Genomic DNA, 25,834 nt, shown 5'->3' with positions numbered 1-25,834 from the left:
TAGCCCACCGGTGTGTTGGAAATTCGTCGATGATGCTGGATGCAATTACCAGCAAAACGTCGTACTCATATTGTAAATGTTGTGGTTTCACGCTTCAACACACCGGTGTGCTAAAGCAGTGAACTATTTGTCTTTTGTCAACGTGACACTTTTTTACTGATTGGCCGTGTCGGGTGGTGAAGGGTTACGACACATTTATAAATAACGCGATCTAAACCCATAAACGTTGATTATGAATAATATTGGTCGCGAAAGCGACACTAAAACTAAACTTTTCTTTTTACCAGGCGAGGCCCACTGAGCTATGCAGCTCTTTTTCAGAAGCGACCTGGCCACAAATGATAGCTCAACAAAGTTGGCTTATCACGTGGAAATTTATAGCAGACAAATTCTCTAAAAGCGTCATGTGTATTTTAAATGTGTAGGGAAAAACCGGAGGACCTGGAGAAAAATCCATGCCACCACGGGGGAGAAAGACATGCAAACTCCAAATACACAGATGTCAGGGTCGGGATCGAACCCACGACCTCCTGCATACCAGGCAAGACGGTAAACTAACGTGGCCTATCGGTGAACAAACGAGATGTATCAGTTGTGCTTGCATAGGTGTGGGTTTGTATATGCATGTGTGTGTTTAAATATATATAATTGCCATGGTGGTGGGGAGTGGTGGCGCAGTGGTTAGCGCATTACGCTACAAACCCGGCGACCCGAGTTCTATTAACGCTAATATTTGAACCAGTCCTGGGGCTCCCTAGGTCGACTTAGCCTCAAATGAGTACCTGATGTGATGTACAAACATCGTCTCTGGGGAGACAAAGGCGGCCGGGTATGGTTCTGGAAACCGATCTCCTTGTGTGCCGATGCTCGCTAACAGAACTTGCCCAAGAGAATCAGAGCCAGACAACTCGGATACTGGAGGAAAATATATTTGACCAGGGCAACAAGGCTGTGTTCCTAAATTGTAGCGCCATATCTCCGTCAATTGTGTCACTGCAAGAGGCCTGGTGAGTGGGTAGTGGTGTTGTGAGCTGGAGAGTGAGTAGTGTCCCGAGTCAGCTGGAAAGCGGTGTTAGTGAGGCGGGGTAATGCAGCGAGTGAATCGGTGAATGGGTAGCGCGGCGAGGGGGAGAGTGGCGCTAGAGTAGCGGTGGTGTACGGTGAGCTGTGTACGTATGTACGTTGAACTTCTTTCGCACCGAACGTAGCTAACTATGCTCATTGGAGGCGCGGGGGAAGGATAACAAATAAAACACAAAAAATCACTTCTAAAGAAATGAGTTTTCAATCAAGATTATTTAAAGTGCGTGGCTCTAGTGGCTTCCTAATAGCAGAAGGAAGAACATTCCAGACGACCGCCGAAACGCAAATGAGCGCGCGGTAACAGTCTTTGTTCAACGGCCAGCCAGAAGCCGCCGCCGCTGCTGCTGCTAACGAGGATGGCCGGAGCTCGCGTGCCGGTGGTTTACGCTCCGTGCGGTGTCGAGCCCTTGCCTGTAGTCTGCAGTTTGAAGCGTAGACCCGTGGGTCCTGAGCTGTCCCTGAGCACGTCCACACTCTCCGCGTACACGTTTCCACCAAAGCAGCTGAGCGGCATTAGGGGGGCCCTGGGGGGGGGGGGGGGACGGCGAGTGGGGGGGGGGGAATTGGGCGGAGGTGGGTGAGGGTCAGAGGGTCGCAAACAGGTTTTGATTCCTTACCCGTACCCGGCCGCACCAGGGTCGCAAACGGCTACCCGTACCCGTACTCGGCCGGGTACGGGTAGCCGGGTATCGTGTAGGGTACGGGTATCGGGTACCCGGTTGCGACCTCTGATGAGGGTACAAGAGACATTGACCAGAGCAGATATGTTAAACCTTTACCGTTCCGAGATGCCTGCAAGTTGCCAGGTGGGGTGTCCCGTTCACTGCTAAATCTCGGGAACACGCAAGCAGTGAGCGTCAATTTTATTTAGAGAGGCGCCGTTATTTTTAAAGAAACTGCACTCAATGCAGAGAACTGTAACGACACGAATGCACTCTATGAGAGCTGGCACCAAACTGTGCCACAAGTCCTCCCGCATGGGCTTTTACTTCCGATCCCATTCCAATAGGCGGCCGCCTTTGTCTCCGGCGATGTTTACACACTGCACCAGGTACTCATTTGAGGCTGAGTCGACCTCTGGGAGGCCCATGACCGGTTCGGATAATGGTCACTGGTGTTGACTGAGCGGGAATAGAACTCGGGTCACTGGTTTCGTAGCGCAGCGCGCTAACCACTACACGACTGCTCCCTATCACGCACAGACACACGCACGCACACACACACACACACCTGGTGTCCTGTAGCGAGTTCCCTGTGTAAATGTACATCTTCTCCACCGTGGCTCCATTAGGGATCTGCAAGGACGCGAGGCCGTGCGCGTAGTGAGGCTGCAAAGGAAACGGGAGAGCAACCGGTGACTTGTGGCACGTGGCGGCAGGCAACGGCGGCGCGATGCTCCACAGCGCAGGGATCGCTGCTACGGTCGTTAAACTATAAAAAGTATAAATTATTTTTCTTTAACCAGGTAAAGCCCACTGAACTATGTAGCTCTTAAATTTCGATTTAAAGCGTTCGTGACTGCAGGGATTCATCTTCTTGGTTCTTTCGGTAAAGTCACGAAGAAGGGAAATAATAGAATAATAAAAATAATTCTCATGACGTTTCGGCCACAATGCAAGGAGGATGGCTGCTTGCGTTGTGGCCGAAACGTCGTGAGAATTATTTTATTGTGTTTTATTTTTATTATTTTATTATGTAGCTCTTTTTCAGAAGCGACCTCGCTATCATAAATGAAAAGCTCAACAAAGTGGCTTCTCATCATGTGTAAATTTATAGCAGCCAAATACTCTACAAAGCATGTTTCCGAATGTGGACGGAAAAAAACGGAAGACTCAGAGAAAAATCCGCGAGGCCACGGGCAAAACACGCAAACTCCAAATATACAGGTCGGGATGGAACCCACGACCCCTGCATAACAGGCGAGGTCGTAAACGTCTCGCCACCGTGGCAACCCGGTGACTGCTTTCAGAATCTGTCAGCGGTTCCAGAAGTCGGCAGCCAATGGAGATTTCGTTTCGGACGCACGGATTGGCATGCGCGGACGTAAAATAAAAATACGGCAGCATGGGGTACGTTTGCCCCCTTGTTTCTCGGCTACAAAGTAAAGGCGCAACCCTGCAACTGCTTGCTCACGCCACTGCTGACGGGTCGTCACTTCTCCGTGGCAGCCCCCACTGTCTGGAATGCCGTGATCCCACTGCACATTCACAGCAGCAGCAGCAGAAGTGTTCAATCAACACCGACTTTAAAGAGATACATCTTCTTGGTTCTTTCAGTAAAGTCACGTAGAAGGGAAATAATAAAATAATGAAAATAAAACGTAATAAAATACAATTCTCACGACGTTTCGGCCACAACGCAAGCAGCCGTCCTCAGGTGAAGAACAGGGCTGTCGGAAAGACAGCGTCTGAATGAACACCACCAAGCTTGACAGCGTATATTTCAGCTGGGTTCGAGGAGGAAGGGTGCCTTGACGGCTGCTTGCGTTGTGGCCGAAACGTCGTGAGAATTGTATTTTATTATGTTTTATTTTTATTATTGTATTATTTCCCTTCTACGTGACTTTACCGAAAGAACCAAGAAGATGAATCCCTGCAGTCACGAAAGCTTTAAATCGAAATTTAAAGAGACACTTAAAGGTCCCACCAGTTCCCCGCGACAGTGAAATTGGCTCCGCACCTTAAGGGTCACGATCAATCACGTCCGTGAAATATCACGTGTTTTACAAATCACATTCTTCTTGATAATTGGTTTTTTACCCTTCTATCTGGCAACAAAACTGACACCTTTTTTACAAGGAGTCATGTTTGCATAGACCACAATACCTGCAGCCATAATGCAAACAAAAAACACAACTCTGATAATGTATGCACTGTCCTTGAAGTTGATTGGTCCACACCCGAGACAGCTTTCCTTAGAGCCTAGTCTCACATGGTGTTGGACCAGATGACGCCAAAAGGCGCACAACTCAAAGACAATGCACCATCAGAGTATGAGAGCTCGGGGTAAGCATTTACACCATTGGAACCTCATTTGTCAGTAAAAAATATGATAATTGGTTTTTTACCCTTCTATCTGGCAACAAAACTGACACCTTTTTTACACAAGGAGTCATGTTTGCATAGACCACAATACCTGCAGCCATAATGCAAACAAAAAACATAACTCTGATAATATATGCACTGTCCTCAGAATTATGTTTTTTGTTTGCATTATGACTGCAGGTATTGTGGTCTATGCAAACATGACTCTTTGCAAAAAAGATGTCAGTTTTGTTGCCAGATAGAAGGGTAAAAAACCAATAATCATATTTTTTACTGGCAAATGAGGTTCCAATCACATTCTTCTTCTTCTTTATAATACTATGCCTGTTGATGAGTACGACTTAGTGTCCTCAAAAGCTGCCGCAGACAGTAGGAGCACAGCTGCTGTGCGGTAACGGCAGCGCGGAGTAAAACGTTAACATCCAGGAGGGTGTCGTGGGCCGATGCCTGGCGGACACCGGGGAAGGCGACTCTTTCCACGGGAGACATGGGGCAGCAGCGCTTACCGCAAACTTGGGCGCCTCGTAGCCCGTGTCGAGCTGGAAGGAGAAGGAAAGGCCACGGAAGTTGAGGTGGAACAGCTGCTCGGCCGAGTTGTACACTGCCGGGGGGACACACGCGAGCGCACACACTTGGTTTTTTATTTTGCTTGGTAGTAGGGGTGTTAATTTTCTTGGTATGTGTGCGATTATTTAGATTATTATGGTGCGATAAACGTCCAAATGATGGGACACTTCATTGAGATATAATTTGCGGCCAGGTCGCTTCTGAAAAATAAGTTAATACATCAGCGGGCTTTGCCTGGTAGGATGGGGATGATTAAGTTGTATTGGTATGTGTTTGGGTGAGTTGTTTAGCTTTCTTGTGCTTTGCACTACTCTCATGTTTTCGTATTGTTTGTTGTTGTAACGTTCAAAACCTGCCACGACTGGACACCTGTGAAAAAGTTCTTTCGAGCTCATCGGATTCCTCCAGTATAAATAAATATTCAGATTCTTATTCTGTGTGTTTTGAGCTTCTTTTTGGCCCTATGTAGTCAATCGCGTATATGTTATTTGGTCCCACTATATAATTAATGTGCAGGGTTGTGGGATGCTGTTGGTGTGAATGATGCACTCTAAAATGAAAATTAAAGTATGAGTAAACTAGCAGAATAAGTGAGTAAACCATGGTGAGTGCATCAGCATGAAGATGCAGGTAGGGGTGTGCGTGCGTGTGTGTGTGCGTACGTACGTACCGCCAGGGTGTGTCGCTCCAAACGACTGGTCGATTTGCTCGATGGTCGGAGGGATGGTCGGGGAATTAAAGTGCACTCCGCTGCAGTACAGCGCACACACAAAGACAAATATCCACCTGTATAGCCTCAACAGACATCTGGGGCAAGTTCTGTTAGCGAGCACCGTCACACAAGGGGATCGGTTGCCAGAACCATACCCGACCGCCTTTGTCTCCCCAGAGATGATGTTTGTACATCACACCAGGTACTAATTTGAGGCTGAGTCGACCTAGGGGAGACCCAGAATTGGTTCAAATATTAGCGTTAATAGAACTCAGGTCGCCGGGTTCGCAGCGTAATGCGCTAACCACTGCGCCACCACTCCCCACCACCATGGCAACGATATAGATTTACACACACATGCATATACAAACACACACCTTTGCAAGCACAATTGTGAAGAATACACACAGCACAGCAGAATATTGTACACACAGCAGAATGCACACGGAGCACAGTGGAAGCCTCAATGAGTCTCAACGAATAATTTTCAGGAGGATCCTGCCAAGTCTTTGTTCGCAGTAGCAGGGGGTGATGTTGCTACATGTATAATCCCAATTGAGTAAATTGCAGCGTGATTCATCTTCTTGGTTCTTTCGGTAAAGTCACGTAGAAGGGAAGTAATAAAATAATAAAAATAAAACATAATAAAATAATTCTCACGACGTTTCGGCCACAACGCAAGCAGCCATCTTCAGACTCTGCCTTCTCGACAGACCTGTTCTCCACCTGAAGACGGCTGCTTGCGTTGTGGCCGAAACGTCGTGAGAATTATTTTATCATGTTTGATGTTTATTATTTAATTATTTCCCTTCTACGTGACTTTACCGAAAGAACCAAGAAGATGAATCCCTGCAGTCACGAAAGCTTTAAACCGAAAATGCAGCGCGATTGTTTCAGAGTCTAATAAGATCTGGTAATCCAGCAGCAGTTGTTTAACAAGGCCGATTCAGAATCTGAATCGTTATTGAGACTGGAGGAATCTGATGAGCTATGAAGTTCTTTTTCACAGATGTCCAGTCGGGGCGGCGGGTCCGCAAGTTATTCTGCTGATGAGACACAGAAGGTTGAAACCGGTCCAGTTCGCCTGCTTAACAAAATGCTGCTTAAATTTCGCTTTAAAGCTTTCGTGACTGCAGAGATTCATCTTCTTGGTTCTTTCGGTAAAATCACGTAGAAGGGAAGTAATAAAATATTAAAAATAAAACATAATAAAATAATTCTCACGACGTTTCGGCTGCTTGCGTTGTAGCCGAAACGTCGTGAGAATTATTTTATTATGTTTTATTTTTATTATTTTATTACTTCCCTTCTACGTGACTTTACCGAAAGAACCAAGAAGAAAAATGCTGCTTGATAATATTTGAACCTTATGACGGTACCCCGGCTCTCGCACAATGTCCGTGATGCAGTCATTTTTAGTCTGTTGATGGTCGACGATGCGGCAATCGACTCATCTGGACGAGCTGGACACGATGCACCACTACTACGGTGCGTACGAGTGTTCAAGGTTTCGGCGCTATCGTCCCCGCTGCGTTTCGACATCGCGAAGTAGCACCGATTTCGGATTGATTGGTACCCCAGTCGCGGAGTTGAGTACACCCCTTGAAAAAAATAGTGTCCCAGAAATAAAATATTTCATTGCCTCGGCCAGTTTGTATTATTTGGTACCCTGGGGTACCGCCATGAGGATAATTTGTCTGGAAAGCCAATAGGTTCTAGATTTGAACCTTGATGGAGCAAATCTGGCTGTGACGGTCCCACCTGATGACGGAGACTTGTGTTGCCTCCGAAACGTCGTGATTTTTATTTTAATTTTATTAATTTTAATTTCATTTTTTACCTACGTGACTTTACCGAAAGTACTAAGAATATGAGCCAATAGGTTAATGGATGACAGTTATTTGTATGACATGTGGAAACAGAGGTCACTTACAGTATTTAATACGAGACTAATAAATGTAGAGTTTACGAGCAGAATCCAACAGGAGTGACTCACAAGGATTGAGATATCTAAGCTTTTAAAACTATGAGGTCAATTATAAACTGCCAACTAAAGTTTGGATGGTTGACCCAGCCTCAAGTGGGTTAACCGGAAAAGAAAAGCAATACAAGGCATCTTCTTGGTTCTTTCGGTAAAGTCACGTAGAAGGGAAGTAATAAAATAATAAAAATAAAACATAATAAAATTATAATTATTTTATTATAAAAGAAAACATAATAAAATAATAATTATTTTATTATAATAATTATTTTATTATGTTTTATTTTTATTATTTTATTACTTCCCTTCTACGTGACTTTACCGAAAGAACCAAGAAGATGAATCCCTGCAGTCACGAAAGCTTTAAATCGAAATACAATACAAGGCAGTTTGTTGTGCACACCCAATCATGTGCCATGCCCGCCTAAGTTGATATTCGCGAACAGCATTTATCAAAATGGTATAATGGGTTCAGAAGGAGAGTCTTGTCCGTTTCTTTTTAGTATGCTTTGTGTTTTTAGATTGTTGTCCTTCCCTCCACACCTCTGGTTAGCACGGTTGGCTATGTATGGTGTGCGAAAGATGTTCAACATACTAAACTCAAAACTAAACTACTAAACTAAACTATTTTTATTTTTGCCAGGTAAGGCCCACTGAGCTACATAGCTTTTTTCAGAAGCGACCTGGCCACAAATGATAGCTCAACGGAATGGCTCATCACGTGGAAATTTATCGCAGCAAAATACTCTAAATGCATGTTTCTAAATATGGAGGGAAAAACCGGATGGTACTCCAAATACACAGGTGTCAGGGTCGCGATTGACGCACTGATGCACGACCTCCTGCATACCAGGTGAGGGAGTTAACATCTCGCCACCGAGGAGCCCATACATACATATAACCAAGAAGAACAGGAGTCACAGAGGGGATACATTCCACATGTGCGAGTCTTAATTCAGACAATACTCAAGCAGTGTTGCATTCCCGTTCGTCCCACTGCAAAGCCAAATTTAGCAATTTCACTCGAGACCACGTCAAGCATCATCGGGACAAGATCGAGGAAGCCAGAGTAACAATCCAGGAAATCAGAGTCGCTGTGTCACCTGACCCCGCTAATATGGAAACGTGGCAATCACCACGACATTAACACAACCGCCCTGTTAGGAAAGATCGATGAAGAAAACACGACTTACCAGTATTTAAGCTTCACCTTGCTTAAATTGTAAACTTCAATTATCTGTAACACACGGGGGAGACAGTGGTAAGGGGGCTACGACCAGGCAAGGTAGTTAACATCTTACCAGTATTTAAGCTTCACCTTGCTTAAATTTCGATTTAAAACTTTCGTGACTGCAGGGATTCATCTTCTTGGTTCTTTCGGTAAAGTCACGTAGAAGGGAAGTCTCCCCGACCTGGTTTTCACCTGAGGACGGCTGCTTGCGTTGTGGCCGAAACGTCATGAGAATTATTTTATTATGTTTTATTTTTATTATTGTATTACTTCCCTTCTACGTGACTTTACCGAAAGAACCAAGAGGACTTGCTTAAATTGTAAACTTCAATTATCTGTAACACACGTGGGAGACAGTGGTAAGGGGGCTACGACCAGGCGAGGTAGTTAACATCTTCCCATACAAGACAGGAACAACCCGTGGCTATGAATTCTGCTTCTTTCGTACGGCTGCTGATGAAGATGCAGAGCAACAACTACAATTCCACATTCAGGTGGTCAAGCCAGACTACCATGTCAGGAGCAGCGGAATGTATCGCTGTGTCCTTCGTATTTGGTGATCGGGGTATTGCGGTGTTATACGTTGGATGGTCTATACTCTGTGGTTTTTTCGGTAAAGTCACGTAGGTAAAAAAAATAAAAAAAATTTAAATCACGACGTTTTGGAGGCTACACAAGCTTCCGTCTTCAGGTGGCACCGTCACACTTGATACAGTAATTTTGCTGTGACGGAAGCTTGTGTTGCCTCTGAAACCTCGTGATTTAGTTTATTTTAATTTTATTTTTTTACCTACGTGACTTTACCGAAAAAAACTAAAGAGTATGGACCCTTGCAGTCACGAAAACTTCAAATCTAGAATCAAATCTAGAAGTTGGATGGTCTGTTCTGGAGGACCACAGTCGCACAATTGGAGAGTTGTGGCTCTAAATAGGAACACATTACATGAATTCCTCGTTTAACACTGGCGGTGCATTCCTAAAAAGTGTAGCGTTAAGCAAAAACCGTTTTAAGTGAGGTACTACTGTTACTGAAACACATGCAGAACAGGGGGAGAACAGACAAACTCCACACACAAAGATGCCAGAGTCCGGAATCGAACCCAGGGCCTCTTGCTACGAGGCACACGTGTTAGCACGGCACCACCACCCAGCTGGTTCAAAATAGTAAACCTAATTATTTTGTTAGTTTCAAAAATTTAGCACGTAGGCTTTCGCGACCAATATCATCCGTAAGAGGTTTTTTTTTTAGATCACGTAAATGTATAAATGTGTCGTTAAAACCCGGCACAACCCGACACAGCCAACTAGTAAGGATTGTCATGTTCAAGTTCAAGTTCATGTATTAGGTATAGCCCTGTGAGCCATTCGGCTCTTGAATCGGGGGCAACCGCAACAAAAAAAAAACATGAACAAAAAACATCTTAAAGTGAATATGTGACTAAGTGCAAACAGAAAATCCAAGAAAAGACAGCAAAATATTGTAGAAAAAAAAATCACCGTACACCAACACTGTGTGCAAAAATCCCAGTGGGATGCAAGTCAAACAACAACAACCAACATGTAAAGAGAACATGCCTGTACTAGTGAAGAATTAGCATGTTCTGTTTACGTGACAAGCCTTACTAAGTTGGCTGTGTCGTGTGGTGGCGGGTTTTAACGACACGTTTATATAATTACGCGATCTGACCCAAAAAAAAACTCTATTATGGAGTTTCAAAAAATGTCCTGTTCTACGATCATGAGTTCATGGAAGACAAAATGTACAAAAACAACGAGGCAAGACAAAAACTGGAGTGTTCAACGCGACCAGTGGACAAGGCTCAATAACATTGGTTGCATAACCATTCCGCCAACACACAATCGTCACAATTTCAAATCTATTTTGACATCAGACCGGTCATAGTGACTTCAGAGACCAGCGTGTGAAAACATGTTTATAGACTGAGAAGACTTATTTCAATGTGCCCGTCATACAATGGTTCATTCAATCACTTTCCTTAATCAGAACCAGGAGACACTAACCCAACAACTGAAATGAACAATAACAAGTCATTAAACATGGGATTAACGACTTGCAATTATTATTTTAAATAAACAGTTGTTTAGCACAGTTCTAGATTTGAAGCTTTCGTGACTGCAAGGATTCATACTCTTAGTTTTTTCGGTAAAGTCACGTAGGAAAAAAATGAAATAAAAATTAATAAAAAATAAAGTATAATATTTTATTAAAACAATACAATATTTTTTTATTTCATTTTTAATAATAAAATATTTTATTATTTTATTTTTATTCATTTTAATTTCATTTTTTACCTACGTGACTTTACCGAAAAAACTAAGAGTATGTTTAGCACAGGTTCAAAACAACCAAACACGGCAAGTGAAGGTATTACATAAAAGTTTACGCGTTTCTTGAATTGAGCGAGGTTACGATTATACACACTTCGGAAGACGGACGATGGGAGGCAATTCCATAATTTAGCAGTGTGGGGATCGAAGTTGAAAGAGTATTGTTTTGACCTGCGGCACGGTAGGTGAGCGGGTGAGGAAGCGGGTGAGCGAGTGGGTGAGCAAACAGGTGATTGGGTTTTTTGACCTGCGGTGTGGTAGTTGAACGCATTATGAATGAAATGAAAGAATTCATTCTGGTCAACTGAGACCTTAACATGGATTAAAGAATCAACAAATGAAGTTCAAGAGAATAGTAACCTTGGTAGTAGCGACAGAAGAGTGATAAAGCGGCGACTCACTGCTGATGATGAGCGAGTGACCGGCATGAAAGTGAGTTCTGGATCATCAATCACCCCGACTGCATTTGTGTTAAATTTTACGAGGTACAGTGAGGCAGGAATTGGATGCTCCACCCCAGGATACGACAGTTGTTTCCTAACTTTGACCGAATTCATAATAATTACTCGTTGGGTCTTTCGGTAACGTCACGTAGACAGAAAAATAACTTGAAAAATAATTTTAAAAATAAAAAAATCACGACGTTTAGATTCATAATCAACGTTTTTGGGTTTAGATCGCGTTATTTATAAATGTGTCGTAACCCTCCACCACCCGACACGGCCAATCAGTAAAAATGTGTCACGTTGACAAAAGACAAATAGTTCACTGCTTTAGCCCACCGGTGTGTTGAAGCCACAACATTTACAACTTGAGTACGACGTTTCGCTGGTAATTGCATCCAGCATCATCGGGCAATTCGCCAGAATGGTGAGGCTCTGCTCTGTCTCCCGTTCTTATATAGAGCAGCAGCAGGGTGACGTCATCATTAACTCATCAGGTGCAAAGATTCAAGGGGGGAGTGATTGTAATTATATACTAGATTAATAATCAGGCTATTGTTACGATGCGAGTTGTAGATTAGTAATCATTTGGAATGTGTTTTATTGTGATTATGCTACATTAGTAATCAGTTAGTGGTTGTTTCCCTTATAACACAAGCAATCGTCTTCAGGTGAAAAAATACAGCAGGCGGACTGCTGAGGCAGGAACAAATATACAGAGTTACTGCAGCCAAAGATTATATACGTTTGAGATGGGTACAACCCAAGGGTAAGTGGGCGGGGCTAGATGGAATTTGCAAGTACAGTAAGACCTTGGATTGCGAGTAACTTAGTCTGCGAGTGTTTTGCAAGACGAGCAAATTTTTTAAATAAATATTAATTTGATAAACGAGCGAGGTCTTGCAATACGAGTAGTAAGTGTATACGCTTTGTCTGCCGAGCGTCACGTGATCACAACTGATATACGAGTGCTTTGATATACGAGTGCTTTGAATACAAACACGGTACCGGAACGAATTATGCTCGCGATCCAAGGTTTTACTGTAAATGTAAGATCGCAGAGCTAGGTATACCTCGGCCATTGTGTTGCTAGAGATTAGCATGTCAATGTGAGACTGTTCATAATAATTGTTCGGAGTTCAAGATACGGCAAGTCCTCGCTTAACGCGTGTTCACACGAGGCGCTTCGCTATAACGCGATTCTTCCTTTAAGGGACAAAACGGGCACCGTTATAACACGGAGCGTGCACCGTTACAACGTGGTTTCTGCACAGTCAACGACAAACTACCTTCTTGAGTTTCGCGGATGAATGCTGCAGTGATACCGTATGCGGCATGATACAGCAACGTGGCGGCGTACCCTCAGTTATTTGTCCCGCCATCTCACTGCGCGGTGTGCGTAGTAGAAGTACATCGTATCTATACTCTTAAGTTTTTTCGGTGTTAAATGGGGACTCGCCGTACTTGAACACGGTCACGCACAGCTCCAGTCTTGCGATGTCAGAGGTGCGACCACAGTGAAGTGAGGGCCGCATTCTGCCAGCGGACACTGGGCTGCCCCAAAGCCCCAGACACTCACCTTCAGTCGTTGACTGTATGGGTCAAACAGCAGCTTGATCCCATCCTGAGTGAGGGTCAGCACCAGGTCACTACTTACAGGACTCTGGAACGCAAAGGAACATGGCCACACGTACACAGCTGTTTAATCCTAGATTTGAAGCTTTCGTGACTGCAAGGATTCACATTCTTGGGTTTTTTCGGTAAAGTCACGTAGGTTAAAAATTTAAAACTAAAATTAATAAAAGTAAAATAAAAATACGGCTATCGTGCTGTGACGGTTCCACCTGAAGACGGAAGCTTGTGTTGCCTCCGAAACGTCGTGATTTTTATTTTACTTTTATTAATTTTAGTTTCAATTTTTTACCTACGTGACTTTACCGAAAAAACCCAAGAATAAGCTGTTTAATCCTTTCCCAATTATTTTAGGAACGCATCTACCACGTTAAATGTACACATGTACGTCATTGGAATAGAATCGCAAGGAAAAAGACCATGCGGGAGAGCGTGTGGCACAGTTTTACGCCGACTATCACAGATAGTATTTATATCGCTACGTACTCTTAGTTTTTTCGGTAAAGTCACGTAGGTAAAAAATGAAATTAAAATTAATAAAAATAAAATAATAATAAATCATTTTTCTACCTACGTGACTTTACCGAAAAAACCAAAGAGTATGAATCCTTGCAGTCACGAAAGCTTCAAATCTAGAATATATCGCTACGACGGTTCTTTGTGGTAAGTAAAACGTCTTTAAAAACAGCGGTGCTACGCTTCTCTAAACAAAATGAATGCTGTACCACTTGCGCTGTTCCGAAATTCAGCGGTGAACGGGACACCCGCCCTGCAACTTGTAGACGTCTCGGAACGGGAAAGGGGGTTAAACGCAAGGATAGGGGAACCGTTGTTTTACCGACGGCCTTTGCCAGGCAAATGCACATTAACGTACTACACCTCATGGCAAGAGGCCCCTGCAATAACAGATGTGATCGAGCACGGTGCATCAATTAGAAATTCAAATTCTAGATTTGAAGCTTTCGTGACTGCAAGGATTCATATTTTTAGGTTTTTTCGGTAAAGTCACGTAGGCAAAAAATTTAAATTAAAAAAAGTAAAATAAAATAAAAGTGAAATCACGACGTTTCGGAGGCAACACGTCGTGATTTTTTATTTTATTTTAATTTTAATAATTTTTATTTTTTACCTACGTGACTTTACCGAAAAAACCTAAGAGTAGAAATACAAAGTCGCCGAGGCCTAAAGTATTCCACTCCAGCACCTCACGAGTGCGGATTTAAATGCTCACAGTGATGGATAAAGTGTTAGGCCACCGTGAACAGGGGGAGAAGAAACTCCAAGCAGAAAAGGCACTTGAGTGAGGGCGCCGAAAACACAAATGTAACCACCGCGTCACTGCTACGAAAAATGTATTGTGTTACATCTTTAAATCTGTGAACGGTGCAAGAATGGGGCTTACCTGGTCACTGTACCAGACCTGCACGTTCTTGATGAGGTGGCACTGCTTCTGGAGGATGGCCACGGCCTGGGCAAATGGCATTCCTACGCACACAACAAAGACACATTTTCTTAGGTTTTTTCGGTAAAGTCACATAGGTAAAAATTTTTATTAATAAAAGTTAAATAAAAATCACGACGTTTCGGAGGCAACACAAGCCTCTGTCTTCAAGTACTTGATACAGCTATCGTGCTGTGACGGTTCCACCTGAAAACGGAGGCTGGTGTTGCCTCCGAAACGTCGTGATTTTTATTTTATTTTTATTTTACTTTTATTAATTTTAATTTTTTACCTACGTGACTTTACCGAAAAAACCTAAGAATATGAATCCTTGCAGTCACGAAAGCTTCAAATCTAAAGACAAATATCCCCCGTGTAGCCCTAACAGACTGTTGGGGCAAGCGCTATTAGCGATTGGGTTGCCCCGATGAGAGGGTCACGGCTGTGCTGCAGACCTCACTGTCGAGGCCTCATGCGTAGCGTTGCAATGTGTGTTTAATTGAGGGATAATTTAGACTAAGTGCAGGCCATAAATATAACCCCATGTCTGTGTGATGGGATATAATTGTTTATGTTACACAGTGGGCGAAGATGATCTAATTATCTGAAGGTGTGTACTTTCGGCATGCCTATATGGTACATTGTAGGTGTTGTCATATCATACGTTTTACCCCGTATTCTTGTACAGCGAAATTGAGTGTTCAGGTCCCATACGGCGTACGGCCGTTTCAATACGGGCAAAATAATTGTGTCTGTGTTTATCCCTTGTGATGGGACTTTGTAGGATAAACGTTGAGATTTCTAAGGGCACGGGGTGACCAATAAGGTCTGAAATGGTCTGTAATAAAGTAGGAACTGGTACGGGGTTGACAGGGATGTATTCGTCATAGTAAAACCATTAACCTGCTGGGTACAGCGATCTCATATGACTTGTCATGGAATGGTTAATACAGTGCAGTACTACATTGTATTGCTAACCGGGTTTATGAAGCACTGAAGCTTTGTTTTCCTATCTGTGCCAACGCACCCTTAACTCGTGGCTGATATAAAAAGCAAACATTTGGCCAAAGCTGGAATTCCTGTTGTGGAGTACTCAATTAACGAGCCCACTGCGCTTGACAAAATTAAATTTCACTGGGGTCATGGTGAGACTGATCCAGACCTCTTCAATAATATCCAATCACTCGCTCAACGTCGGCCAGTCGTCTCCTTATCACTCTTCTATCGCTACTAGCATCGTCACCGTTCCCGTGAACTTAATCGATTCCTCCACCCGTTTAAAGAACTCAAGTCATCTCCGCCATACTGTGTTGCTCAACCACCACAAACTCACTCGCCCACCCATTTAACAACTCACCAACCACCCACCCATTTAACAACTCACCACCCACCCACCCATTTAACAACTCACCACCCACCCACCCATTTAACAACTCACTCGCCCACCCATTTAACAACTCACCAACCACCCACCCATTTAACAACTCACCACCCACCCATTTAACAACTCACCAACCACCCACCCATTTAACAACTCACCACCCACCCATTTAACAACTCACCACCCACCCACCCATTTAACAACTCACCAACCACCCCACCCATTTAACAACTCACCAACCACCCCACCCATTTAACAACTCACTTGCCCACCCATTTAACAACTCACCAACCACCCACCCATTTAACAACTCACCACCCACCCATTTAACAACTCACCAACCACCCACCCATTTAACAACTCACCAACCACCCACCCATTTAACAACTCACCAACCACCCATTTAACAACTCACCAACCACCCACCCATTTAACAACTCACCAACCATCCACCCATTTAACAACTCACCACCCACCCACCCATTTAACAACTCTCCAACCACCCACCCATTTGTAATGCGGGCGTAAATGGGCGGGGCGGATATGACGATCCAAGAGGGAGGAGTCAGGGTGACGTGGGGGAGAAGTTATAGCGGGGAGACAGGAAGCTATCTGGGTCAGTCGGGGGAGTGAAGGGTGGTGAACACGTTGGGTGGTCGCCGTGCCTCAGCCTGGTGGCTGAGGGGCTCATGACGGCGCCAGCCAGCGGGGTGGAAGAGAGAGTGGAGGATTGAGGTAGGAAGTGGCGAGATAGCCACAGAGGCCACGAAGGGCTGAGGTAGGAAATGGCGAGATAGCCACAGAGGCCACGAAGGGCTGAGGTAGGAAATGGCGAGATAGCCATAGAGGCCACGAAGGGCTGACATTGGGAGGTGGCGAGATCGCCACGCACGGAGGAACAGGGAGCAGAGATGGAGCTGCTGGGGGAGCAGCCAGAGGGCTGTACCAAGAGCCTGCAGCGGAGCTGCAGGAGCGTGGAAGGCTACGGGAGCGAAGGCAGATGTGGGGCTGCCAGGGAGAGAGTCTCAGGAGGAGTGCCGTGTGGGAAGGAGAACGCGAACCCCAAATAAAGGACACGGAGTCAGCAAGAAGTGTCTGAGTCCTTTTATTACACTGGAGTCAGAAGTGAAACGGCATCTCAAAACAACTGAGAGAAAGAAGAAAAAAAGAATATTCCTGCGCCATCATCTGCTACATCATCAGACGACGACGACCTTCCTCAGACGGTGGACCTGCCTGCGATGGAAGAGGAGATCCGTTCTGGAACGAGTACGGGTCCGGGTGAGCAAGGTGTCGCCGCGTCGGTGGACCTGTCTGTGCCGGAGGATGCCAACTTACGATGGAGACAGATGGTGATGCAGATGGGGACCTTGAAAATCGTGCTGGCGCGACTGTGTGAGTTCACCACGCCGAGGACGACGTCGGGGAGGCCCGGTGGTGATCCGCAGGCCTCTGCCTTTCCTGCGCTGCCAGCGCCATTGCCACGTGGCACGAAGACGCCATCTTGGGCGTGGCAGGGGAGAAACGGCGGGAAGCCGCCATCTTGTCTTCACCGCGGCGGGAGGACGCCGCCATCTTCAACATCGCGGCGGAGAGGCAGCCTTGCGCTGCCATCTGGAGGTGCCGCGGGGTGAGCAGCCTGCTGTGAGCTGCTGTTTTTCGAGGGGGTGCTGCGAGGAGAAGACGCCGATGCTGCAGCTGCTGGGGCGGGAGCTTCCCGTCCTGGCTCGGATTCTTCAGCTCCCGTCGCACTGGGTGTTACCTGGTGTGCTAGCAAGGATGAGGACTTGAAGGAGCAATTGAGCGCCGTTCGTCATTCTGCTCTACCACTTGCTCTTTGACGTTGGACTTGAGCCGAGCGGATGGAACTGCAACATGGACACGCACTAAAACATCACATTCTGGCTTGTGCGCGTTGGCCGTTCTTGCGTGTCAGTTGCCGTTGTTGTTCATTGTGCCATTCTTATTCTTGTTGTTGTTGCGCGGAGGACAGGCCGGTGTTCTGTTCCAGTTCCTGATACCTCCCCTTTCGTTGCTTGTGTTGTTGTTGTTATAATCTCCGTTGTGTCTGGGGGACTCCTGATTGTGATGCCTTCGCCCGCATTATTTTGTTCTGTTTCAGCCGAGGACGGCTGGAATTTTCTCTACGGGGGAGGGTAGTGTAATGCGGGCGTAAATGGGCGGGGCGGATATGACGATCCAAGAGGGAGGAGTCAGGGTGACGTGGGGGAGAAGTTATAGCGGGGAGACAGGAAGCTATCTGGGTCAGTCGGGGGAGTGAAGGGTGGTGAACACGTTGGGTGGTCGCCGTGCCTCAGCCTGGTGGCTGAGGGGCTCATGACGGCGCCAGCCAGCGGGGTGGAAGAGAGAGTGGAGGATTGAGGTAGGAAGTGGCGAGATAGCCACAGAGGCCACGAAGGGCTGAGGTAGGAAATGGCGAGATAGCCACAGAGGCCACGAAGGGCTGAGGTAGGAAATGGCGAGATAGCCATAGAGGCCACGAAGGGCTGACATTGGGAGGTGGCGAGATCGCCACGCACGGAGGAACAGGGAGCAGAGATGGAGCTGCTGGGGGAGCAGCCAGAGGGCTGTACCAAGAGCCTGCAGCGGAGCTGCAGGAGCGTGGAAGGCTACGGGAGCGAAGGCAGATGTGGGGCTGCCAGGGAGAGAGTCTCAGGAGGAGTGCCGTGTGGGAAGGAGAACGCGAACCCCAAATAAAGGACACGGAGTCAGCAAGAAGTGTCTGAGTCCTTTTATTACACATTTAACAACTCACCACCCACCCACCCATTTAACAACTCACTCGCCCACCCATTTAACAACTCACCAACCACCCACCCATTTAACAACTCACCAACCACCCACCCATTTAACAACTCACCAACCACCCACCCATTTAACAACTCACCAACCACCCACCCATTTAACAACTCACCAACCACCCACCCATTTAACAACTCACCACCCACCCATTTAACAACTCACCAACCACCCACCCATTTAACAACTCACCAACCACCCACCCATTTAACAACTCACCAACCACCCACCCATTTAACAACTCACCAACCACCCACCCATTTAACAACTCACCAACCACCCACCCATTTAACAACTCACCAACCACCCATTTAACAACTCACCAACCACCCACCCATTTAACAACTCACCAACCACCCACCCATTTAACAACTCACCAACCACCCACCGATTTAACAACTCACCACCCACCCACCCATTTAACAACTCACCACCCACCCACCCATTTAACAACTCACCACCCACCCACCCATTTAACAACTCACCACCCACCCACCCATTTAACAACTCCCCAACCACCCACCCATTTAACAACTCACCACCCACCCACCCATTTAACAACTCACCACCCACCCACCCATTTAACAACTCACCACCCACCCATTTAACAACTCACCAACCACCCACCCATTTAACAACTCACCACCCACCCACCCATTTAACAATTCACCAACCACCCACCCATTTAACAACTCACCACCCACCCATTTAACAACTCACTCGCCCACCCACCCATTTAACAACTCACCACCCACCCACCCATTTAACAACTCACCAACCACCCACCCATTTAACAACTCACCACCCACCGACCCATTTAACAACTCACCACCCACCCACCCATTTAACAACTCACCACCCACCCATTTAACAACTCACCAACCACCCACCCATTTAACAACTCACCACCCACCCACCCATTTAACAATTCACCAACCACCCACCCATTTAACAACTCACCACCCACCCATTTAACAACTCACTCGCCCACCCACCCATTTAACAACTCAACAACCATTCGTTCGCCCATGCAGGTCTGCATACTGCTCCCAATTTGGAATTCCCTCCCATCGTCTATTTTTCCCTAGAGCTCTTAGTAACATCGCTCAATTCAAGGAACGTATCGATTACAATTTTGACAGTCGATGGTTATTGCTGGCCGCTTGGGGTTTTGGCCATATGGGCTTTCGCTTAGCAAGTGGGGTTTTAAAGAAAACCCACAGAATTGCTTTGCCGTTGTATGCCACTGCGTATGCGTTGTGCATTTCTGCGTGTTGTATAGCAACAATGGTGAGAGTTCTCTTAGGGCTAATTGTATCCTGTGTATACGCGTGCTGTGTATAATTACGTATGCGTTGTGAATAACGGTGTACTGCGTGTATTGTTGTATTGTTGTATATAACTTGGTTCTTTCGGTAAAGTCACGTAGAAGGGAAATAATAAAATAATAAAAATAAAACATAATAAAATTGTATTTTATTTTGTTTTATTTTTATTATGTTATTATTTCCCTTCTACGTGACTTTACCGAAATAACCAAGGAGATGAATCCCTGCAGTCACGAAAGCTTTAAATCGAAATATATGACTGTGTTGTTGTTGTGTATAATCGCGTTACTGTTGTGACTCGCGTAGTGTTTTACTTTTTTAATGTTTTACCTACGTGACTTTACCGAAAAAACCTAAGCATATGAATCCTTGCAGTCACGAAAGCTTCAAATCTAGAATCACGTAGTGTGGTGTATTCGTATGTTGTGTATAATCGTGTTCGAGGGCAGAATTATGTCGCTGTGCATTACCAAATGTTGTGTATAACCGTGTTGGTGTGTAAAGGTGTGCTGTGTATAACGGTGTTGTGTATATCGGTAACTGTGTTGTCAATAACTGTGTTGTTAAGTTATAATCGTCTCGTGTATAATTTAGTGTTGTGTAGAACTGCGTTGCTGTACGTGCGTTTCTACGTGTAACTGTGGTTGTGTTTGTGTAGTTACATGTTTGTGTGGTTACATGTTTGTGTGTAACTGTGTGGTCGTTGTTGTTTTTGTGTAGTTACATGTTCGTGTGTAACTGTGTCGTTGTGTTATGTGTAGTTACATGTTCGTGTGTAACTGTGTGGTCGTTGTTGTTGTTTAGTTACATGTTTGTGTGTAACTGTGTCGTTGTGTTATGTGTAGTTACATGTTCGTGTGTAACTGTGTGGTCGTTGTTGTTGTGTAGTTACATGTTCGTGTGTAACTGTGTGGTTGTTGTTGTGTAGTTACATGTTCGTGTGTAACTGTCGTTGTTGTTGTTGTGTAGTTACATGTTCGTGTGTAACTGTGTGGTCGTTGTTGTTGTTTAGTTACATGTTTGTGTGTAACTGTGTGGTTGTTGTTGTGTAGTTACATGTTTGTGTGTAACTGTGTCGTTGTCATTGTTGTGCAGTTACATGTTTGTGTGTAACTGTGGTTGTTGTGTAGTTACATGTTTGTGTGTAACTGTGTGGTTGTCATTGTTGTGCAGTTACATGTTTGTGTGTAACTATGGTTGTTGTTGTGTAGTTACATGTTCGTGTGTAACTGTGTGGTTGTTGTTGTGTAGTTACATGTTTGTGTAACTGTGTGGTTGTTGTTGTGTAGTTACATGTTCGTGTGTAACTGTGTGGTTGTTGTGTAGTTACACGTTTGTGTGTAACTGTGTGGTTGTTGTGTAGTTACATGTTCGTGTGTAACTGTCGTTGTTGTTGTGTAGTTACATGTTTGTGTGTAACTGTGTGGTTGTGTTGTGTAGTTACATGTTTGTGTGTAACTGTGTGGTTGTTGTGTAGTTACATGTTTGTGTGTAACTGTGGTTGTCGTTGTGTAGTTACATGTGTGTGTAACTGTGGTTGTCGTTGTGTAGTTACATGTGTGTGTAACTGTGCGGTTGTTGTTGTGTAGTTACACGTTTGTGTGAAACTTAGCGAGAGTTCGATTCCCGCTCACGACCAACACCAACGACGATTGATCTGAACCAGTCCTTGGCCTCCCCTAGGTCGACTCAGCCTCAAATGAGTACCTTGTGCGGTGTGTAAACATCTCTACTAGAGAGACAAAGGCGGCCGGGCGTGGTGCTGGCCACCCACCCCCTCGTGTACCGTTCAGGCCTTCATAGGTGCTCGCTAACAACACTCGCCCCTACAGTCTGTTAAGGCTACACGAGAAATATCTGTGTGGTCTGTGTGATTGTAGCCGCCGTGTAGTTACGCGTAACTGCGTGGCTATTGTTGCTACACTATGTATAGTTACGTGTGATAGTGTATGTATCCGTTGTGTCTTTGTTGTGTATATAATATGAAACGTTCTTGTGCAAGGCATTGTTCAACCCCAACCCACCCACCCCACCGCGTCTCCCCAAGCGTAGCTCACCCAACGTGAACTCCCATCTCTCGTTCCCCACGGAGCGCTCGGGCACCACCTCCAGCTCTAACATTGGCCCTGGGCTCGCGGCGTCTCTCTCTCTTTCTCTCTCGGGGTCGTCTCGGGGTCGTCCCAGCGTCTCCGGGAGTCTCGGTCGCGAGTGGCGGCAGCGGCAGCGGTGTCGGTGTCGGCGTCAACGTCTCGGCCCGGCCATTGCAAGCTCCTTGTCAACACGCACACTTCCGGTATTGTGAGTGACGTCACTTCCCTCGAGGCGGTGTCGTCATCGAGCGACATGACACTCGCCTTCCCCACCTCCTCATCGTTTAGGGGTGACGTCATCGCGCGACTTCACAATCTGCCATTTTGGAATGACGTCATCGCGCGACATCACACTCCCCCATTTGGGGGTGACGTCATGGCGCGACATCACACTCCTCCATTGGGGATGACGTCATTGCGCGACATCACACTCCTCCATTTGGGGGTGACGTCATCGCGCGACATCACACTCCCCCATTTGGGGGTGACGTCATGGCGCGACATCACACTCCTCCATTGGGGATGACGTCATGGCGCGACATCACACTCCTCCATTTGGGGGTGACGTCATCGCGCGACATCACACTCCCCCATTTGGGGGTGACGTCATCGCGTGACATCACACTCCCCGGTTGGGGGTAACATCAATCGGTTCGATATCACACTCCCGTGGAGGTGACGTCATCGCGCGACATCACACTCCCGTTCGGAGTGACGTCATCGCGTGACATCACACTCCCCAGTTGGGGTGACGTCATCGCACATCACAATCCCGTTCGGAGTGACGTCATCGCGTGACATCACACTCCACAGTTGGGTATGACGTCATCGTGCGACAAAGCACTCCCCGGGTTGGAGATGACGTCACCTCATAAATCGACTCCACCATGGCGTTCACGTAATGGCTACTCGACCACCTAAGTGTGATTGCCGGCCACGGCTAACATCAGTAGCGAATTATATTGACCAGTCCTCGCCACCAGTCCCAACGGACCAGCGCAAGTCATCCAGCAGTAGATTGGGCATGGCTGATTTCTATGACACGGCCTCTAAACCTACTGAGAATCAGAATCTTTATACTGGAGGAATCAGAGGAGCTATAAAGCTCTTTTTCAAAGATGTCTAGTCGGGGCTGGTCATAAAGTTACAAGGGACCGTCCATAAATGACGTCACGCGATTTTTTGACCCCCCCCCTCAAATATGACGTCACAAAGCCCCCCCCTCAAATATGACGTCACAAAGCCCCCCCCCCCCAAAAAAAAAACATGCTTAAAATCGCTTTAAACTATTGTCATTGTAGTGCGTGTTTAATGTGGCGCTGCACTCTGATGTTGTAGGATAAAACATTTATTAAAAAGTCTATTTAATGAAGTAGAACGTGTTGTCTATATTTATTTAAAGTTGCGCATTTTGGTGTGACGTCACATTTCTCACCCCCCCCCCCCATCACGTCTGACCCCCTCCCTTAGGTGCGTGACGTCATTTATGGACGGCCCCTTATTACAGACCAATTCAGACCTTACTGGTCACCCCGTGCTCTTATAAATCTCAACGTTCATCCTACAACGTCCCATCACAAGACATGTTTTGCCCCTATTGAAACAGCTGTCCGCCGTATGGACCTGAACACGCAATTTCCCTGTACAAGAATACAGGTAAAGCGTATGGGTTGACAGGTAAAGCGTATGGGTTGACAGGTATGGGCCAAGACACCTGGTGTAGTAAAACAAGTATAACCCGTAAAAACAAAGTTTTTCACTATAAATCCTCTATATGCGTGGCGGCTCGAGTCCTCTCGTCCTCTGGCTTGAGATGGCTGCCACCTATGGGTCAGATGATTGTCTGCCAGTATTAAGCAATTGGTAATTAAATATTTAACTAGTTTTCCCTAAAAAGTGTAAAATTTTCGAATTTTTTTTTCACGAACATTAATTGTCACGCACAACGAGTCTGTGTGCAAAATGTCAGCTCGATTGGATCACGGGAAGTGGGTTAAAAAACGACCGCAAGATTTGCACGGTCATAAGCAAGCAAGCGAACTTAATATAAAGGATTTAAAAATGAGGCTGAGGACCGTCCCAACAACATTCGGCAACGGATTCCATCGAAGAGATTTGGGCTCAGCACCTGGGAGCTCCCCACAGGACAATCTGCCCGCTTATTACCCAAACCTGTCCTACACAGCAAGTCGTCTGGAGCAGTCACACAATCGTTCACCATCACAGCTGTATCTTCTTGGTTTCCATCGGTAAAGTCACGTAGAATGGAAATAATAAAATTAAAACATAATTCTCACGACGTTTCGGCCACAACGCAAGCAGCCGTTCTCAGGTGGAGAGCAGGTCTGTCGAGTAGACAGTCTTTAAATCACAGCTGTACTCCGCTGGTAAACATTCAGCGCCGTGCTACATTCCCACTCGTACAGTCGTACCTCGGTATACGACCACTTTGGAATACGTCGAATTTGGTACACGTCGTGTTTTGACCAGAAAAAGTCTTGGGATACAACGTCTTGCTTGGGATACGCCGCGCTTGCTACAACTTGTATGGGTCGGGATGAGTCACCGCGTACCCAGCGTAGACCCCGTTCACGACTGAAACAAGCGCCACTTCTCAGTCAACAAGCCGTAACAGTACTGTGTGGAATGACCAGACAATGTCACACTTCAGGAACATTCTTAGAAGAAGGCAAAAACAAACTTCAATGGACAGGTTTTTAGTAAAACTCAAACCCGGGTGAGCCTCAACCAGGTCCAAGTCAAGAAAAATAACAGAAAAGAGAAAAAACCCCAGAATTTCAGCTTCCTGAAGTTTTAATGGAAGGGGACTCTCCTTCCCAAAAATAACATCTCCTCCCCTTCATCACCACCATCTTCGTATGCTATCAACTCCTCTCAGCAAGGTAAAGTGATGTTAAATGTTATTTTTATTTCAACTTATTTATGCATTTATTTTATGTATGCATTTTAGTAATAATTAATGTCAAAATTATTTCATAAAAGCCCATTAATGTATATGCCACATCAAATATAATTTCTTATACTCTGAAACGGATTTCCTTTCCCCATATTTCTTATGGGCAAAATTCGTTTCGTATACGTCATTTTCGGTATAAGTCCTACCTTCTGGAACGAATTAACGACGTATACCGAGGTACCACTGTAACTTAGTTTGCCTGTGTGGCCTACGGAGATCGGGTGGAAGGGCAACTTAAGAAACAACTTAAGTCACACAAAGTAATACCCAAGTACATATTAAAAATAATTTTAAGGCTCCGTAAACCTTCGATGTAATGCTCCTCTGGATGCGAGTAATGACTATCACAAAACAGTATTTACCAAGGTAGAAAAACCCTTGAACACTTTGCACGCAAGCTCAATGCTATCGTTCTGTAAACCGATGCAAAATCTCTCAAAATCAAAATTACAAACCCAACACCAACCGTGTTTAGCACCACGCCTTTTGCCTGCCCAGTTCTCGTGTTTACAAACTGCACCAGGTACGCGTTTTTTAGGTGGAGTCGATCGAGCGGAGGCCTAGGATCGGTTCAGATACTCGGCACTGATGTTGGCTGCGATCGAGTATCGAACTCGGGTAGCCAGGTTGTTAGTACAGTTCACGAACCGCTAAATGCACACACAGACACATGGAAACACCACGAGCAAGGCGTTAAGTTTGAATGGGCATCCACACGGTCTGCAGTAGAATGGAAGAGACCTTCATCACACAGC

General features: G+C 45.6%; 1 protein-coding gene across 1 annotated transcript in view; it reads right to left on the bottom strand.

Moving 5' to 3' along the window:
* PHAF1 (phagosome assembly factor 1) overlaps window positions 1–22,299 on the bottom strand; it is a 39,828-nt gene extending 17,529 nt beyond the window's left edge. The window contains exons 1-8 of the mRNA XM_061576152.1: window positions 22,070–22,299; window positions 14,445–14,527; window positions 12,990–13,073; window positions 8,581–8,624; window positions 5,365–5,444; window positions 4,634–4,728; window positions 2,314–2,411; window positions 1,495–1,607 (exon numbers count right to left, since the gene is read on the bottom strand). Of these exons, the coding sequence (XP_061432136.1) occupies window positions 1,495–1,607; window positions 2,314–2,411; window positions 4,634–4,728; window positions 5,365–5,444; window positions 8,581–8,624; window positions 12,990–13,073; window positions 14,445–14,527; window positions 22,070–22,133 (661 nt within the window). The 5' untranslated portion in view covers window positions 22,134–22,299. The remainder of the gene's footprint in view (window positions 1–1,494; window positions 1,608–2,313; window positions 2,412–4,633; window positions 4,729–5,364; window positions 5,445–8,580; window positions 8,625–12,989; window positions 13,074–14,444; window positions 14,528–22,069) is intronic.
* Between the last annotated feature and the right edge of the window lie 3,535 nt (window positions 22,300–25,834).

The sequence above is a fragment of the Lethenteron reissneri genome, chromosome 60 (genome assembly GCF_015708825.2).
Source record: "Lethenteron reissneri isolate LAM-NWPU_2019-01 chromosome 60, ASM1570882v1, whole genome shotgun sequence".
NCBI classification, from domain to species: Eukaryota; Metazoa; Chordata; class Hyperoartia; order Petromyzontiformes; family Petromyzontidae; genus Lethenteron; species Lethenteron reissneri.
This window is presented reverse-complemented; position numbering and strand designations above follow the sequence as displayed.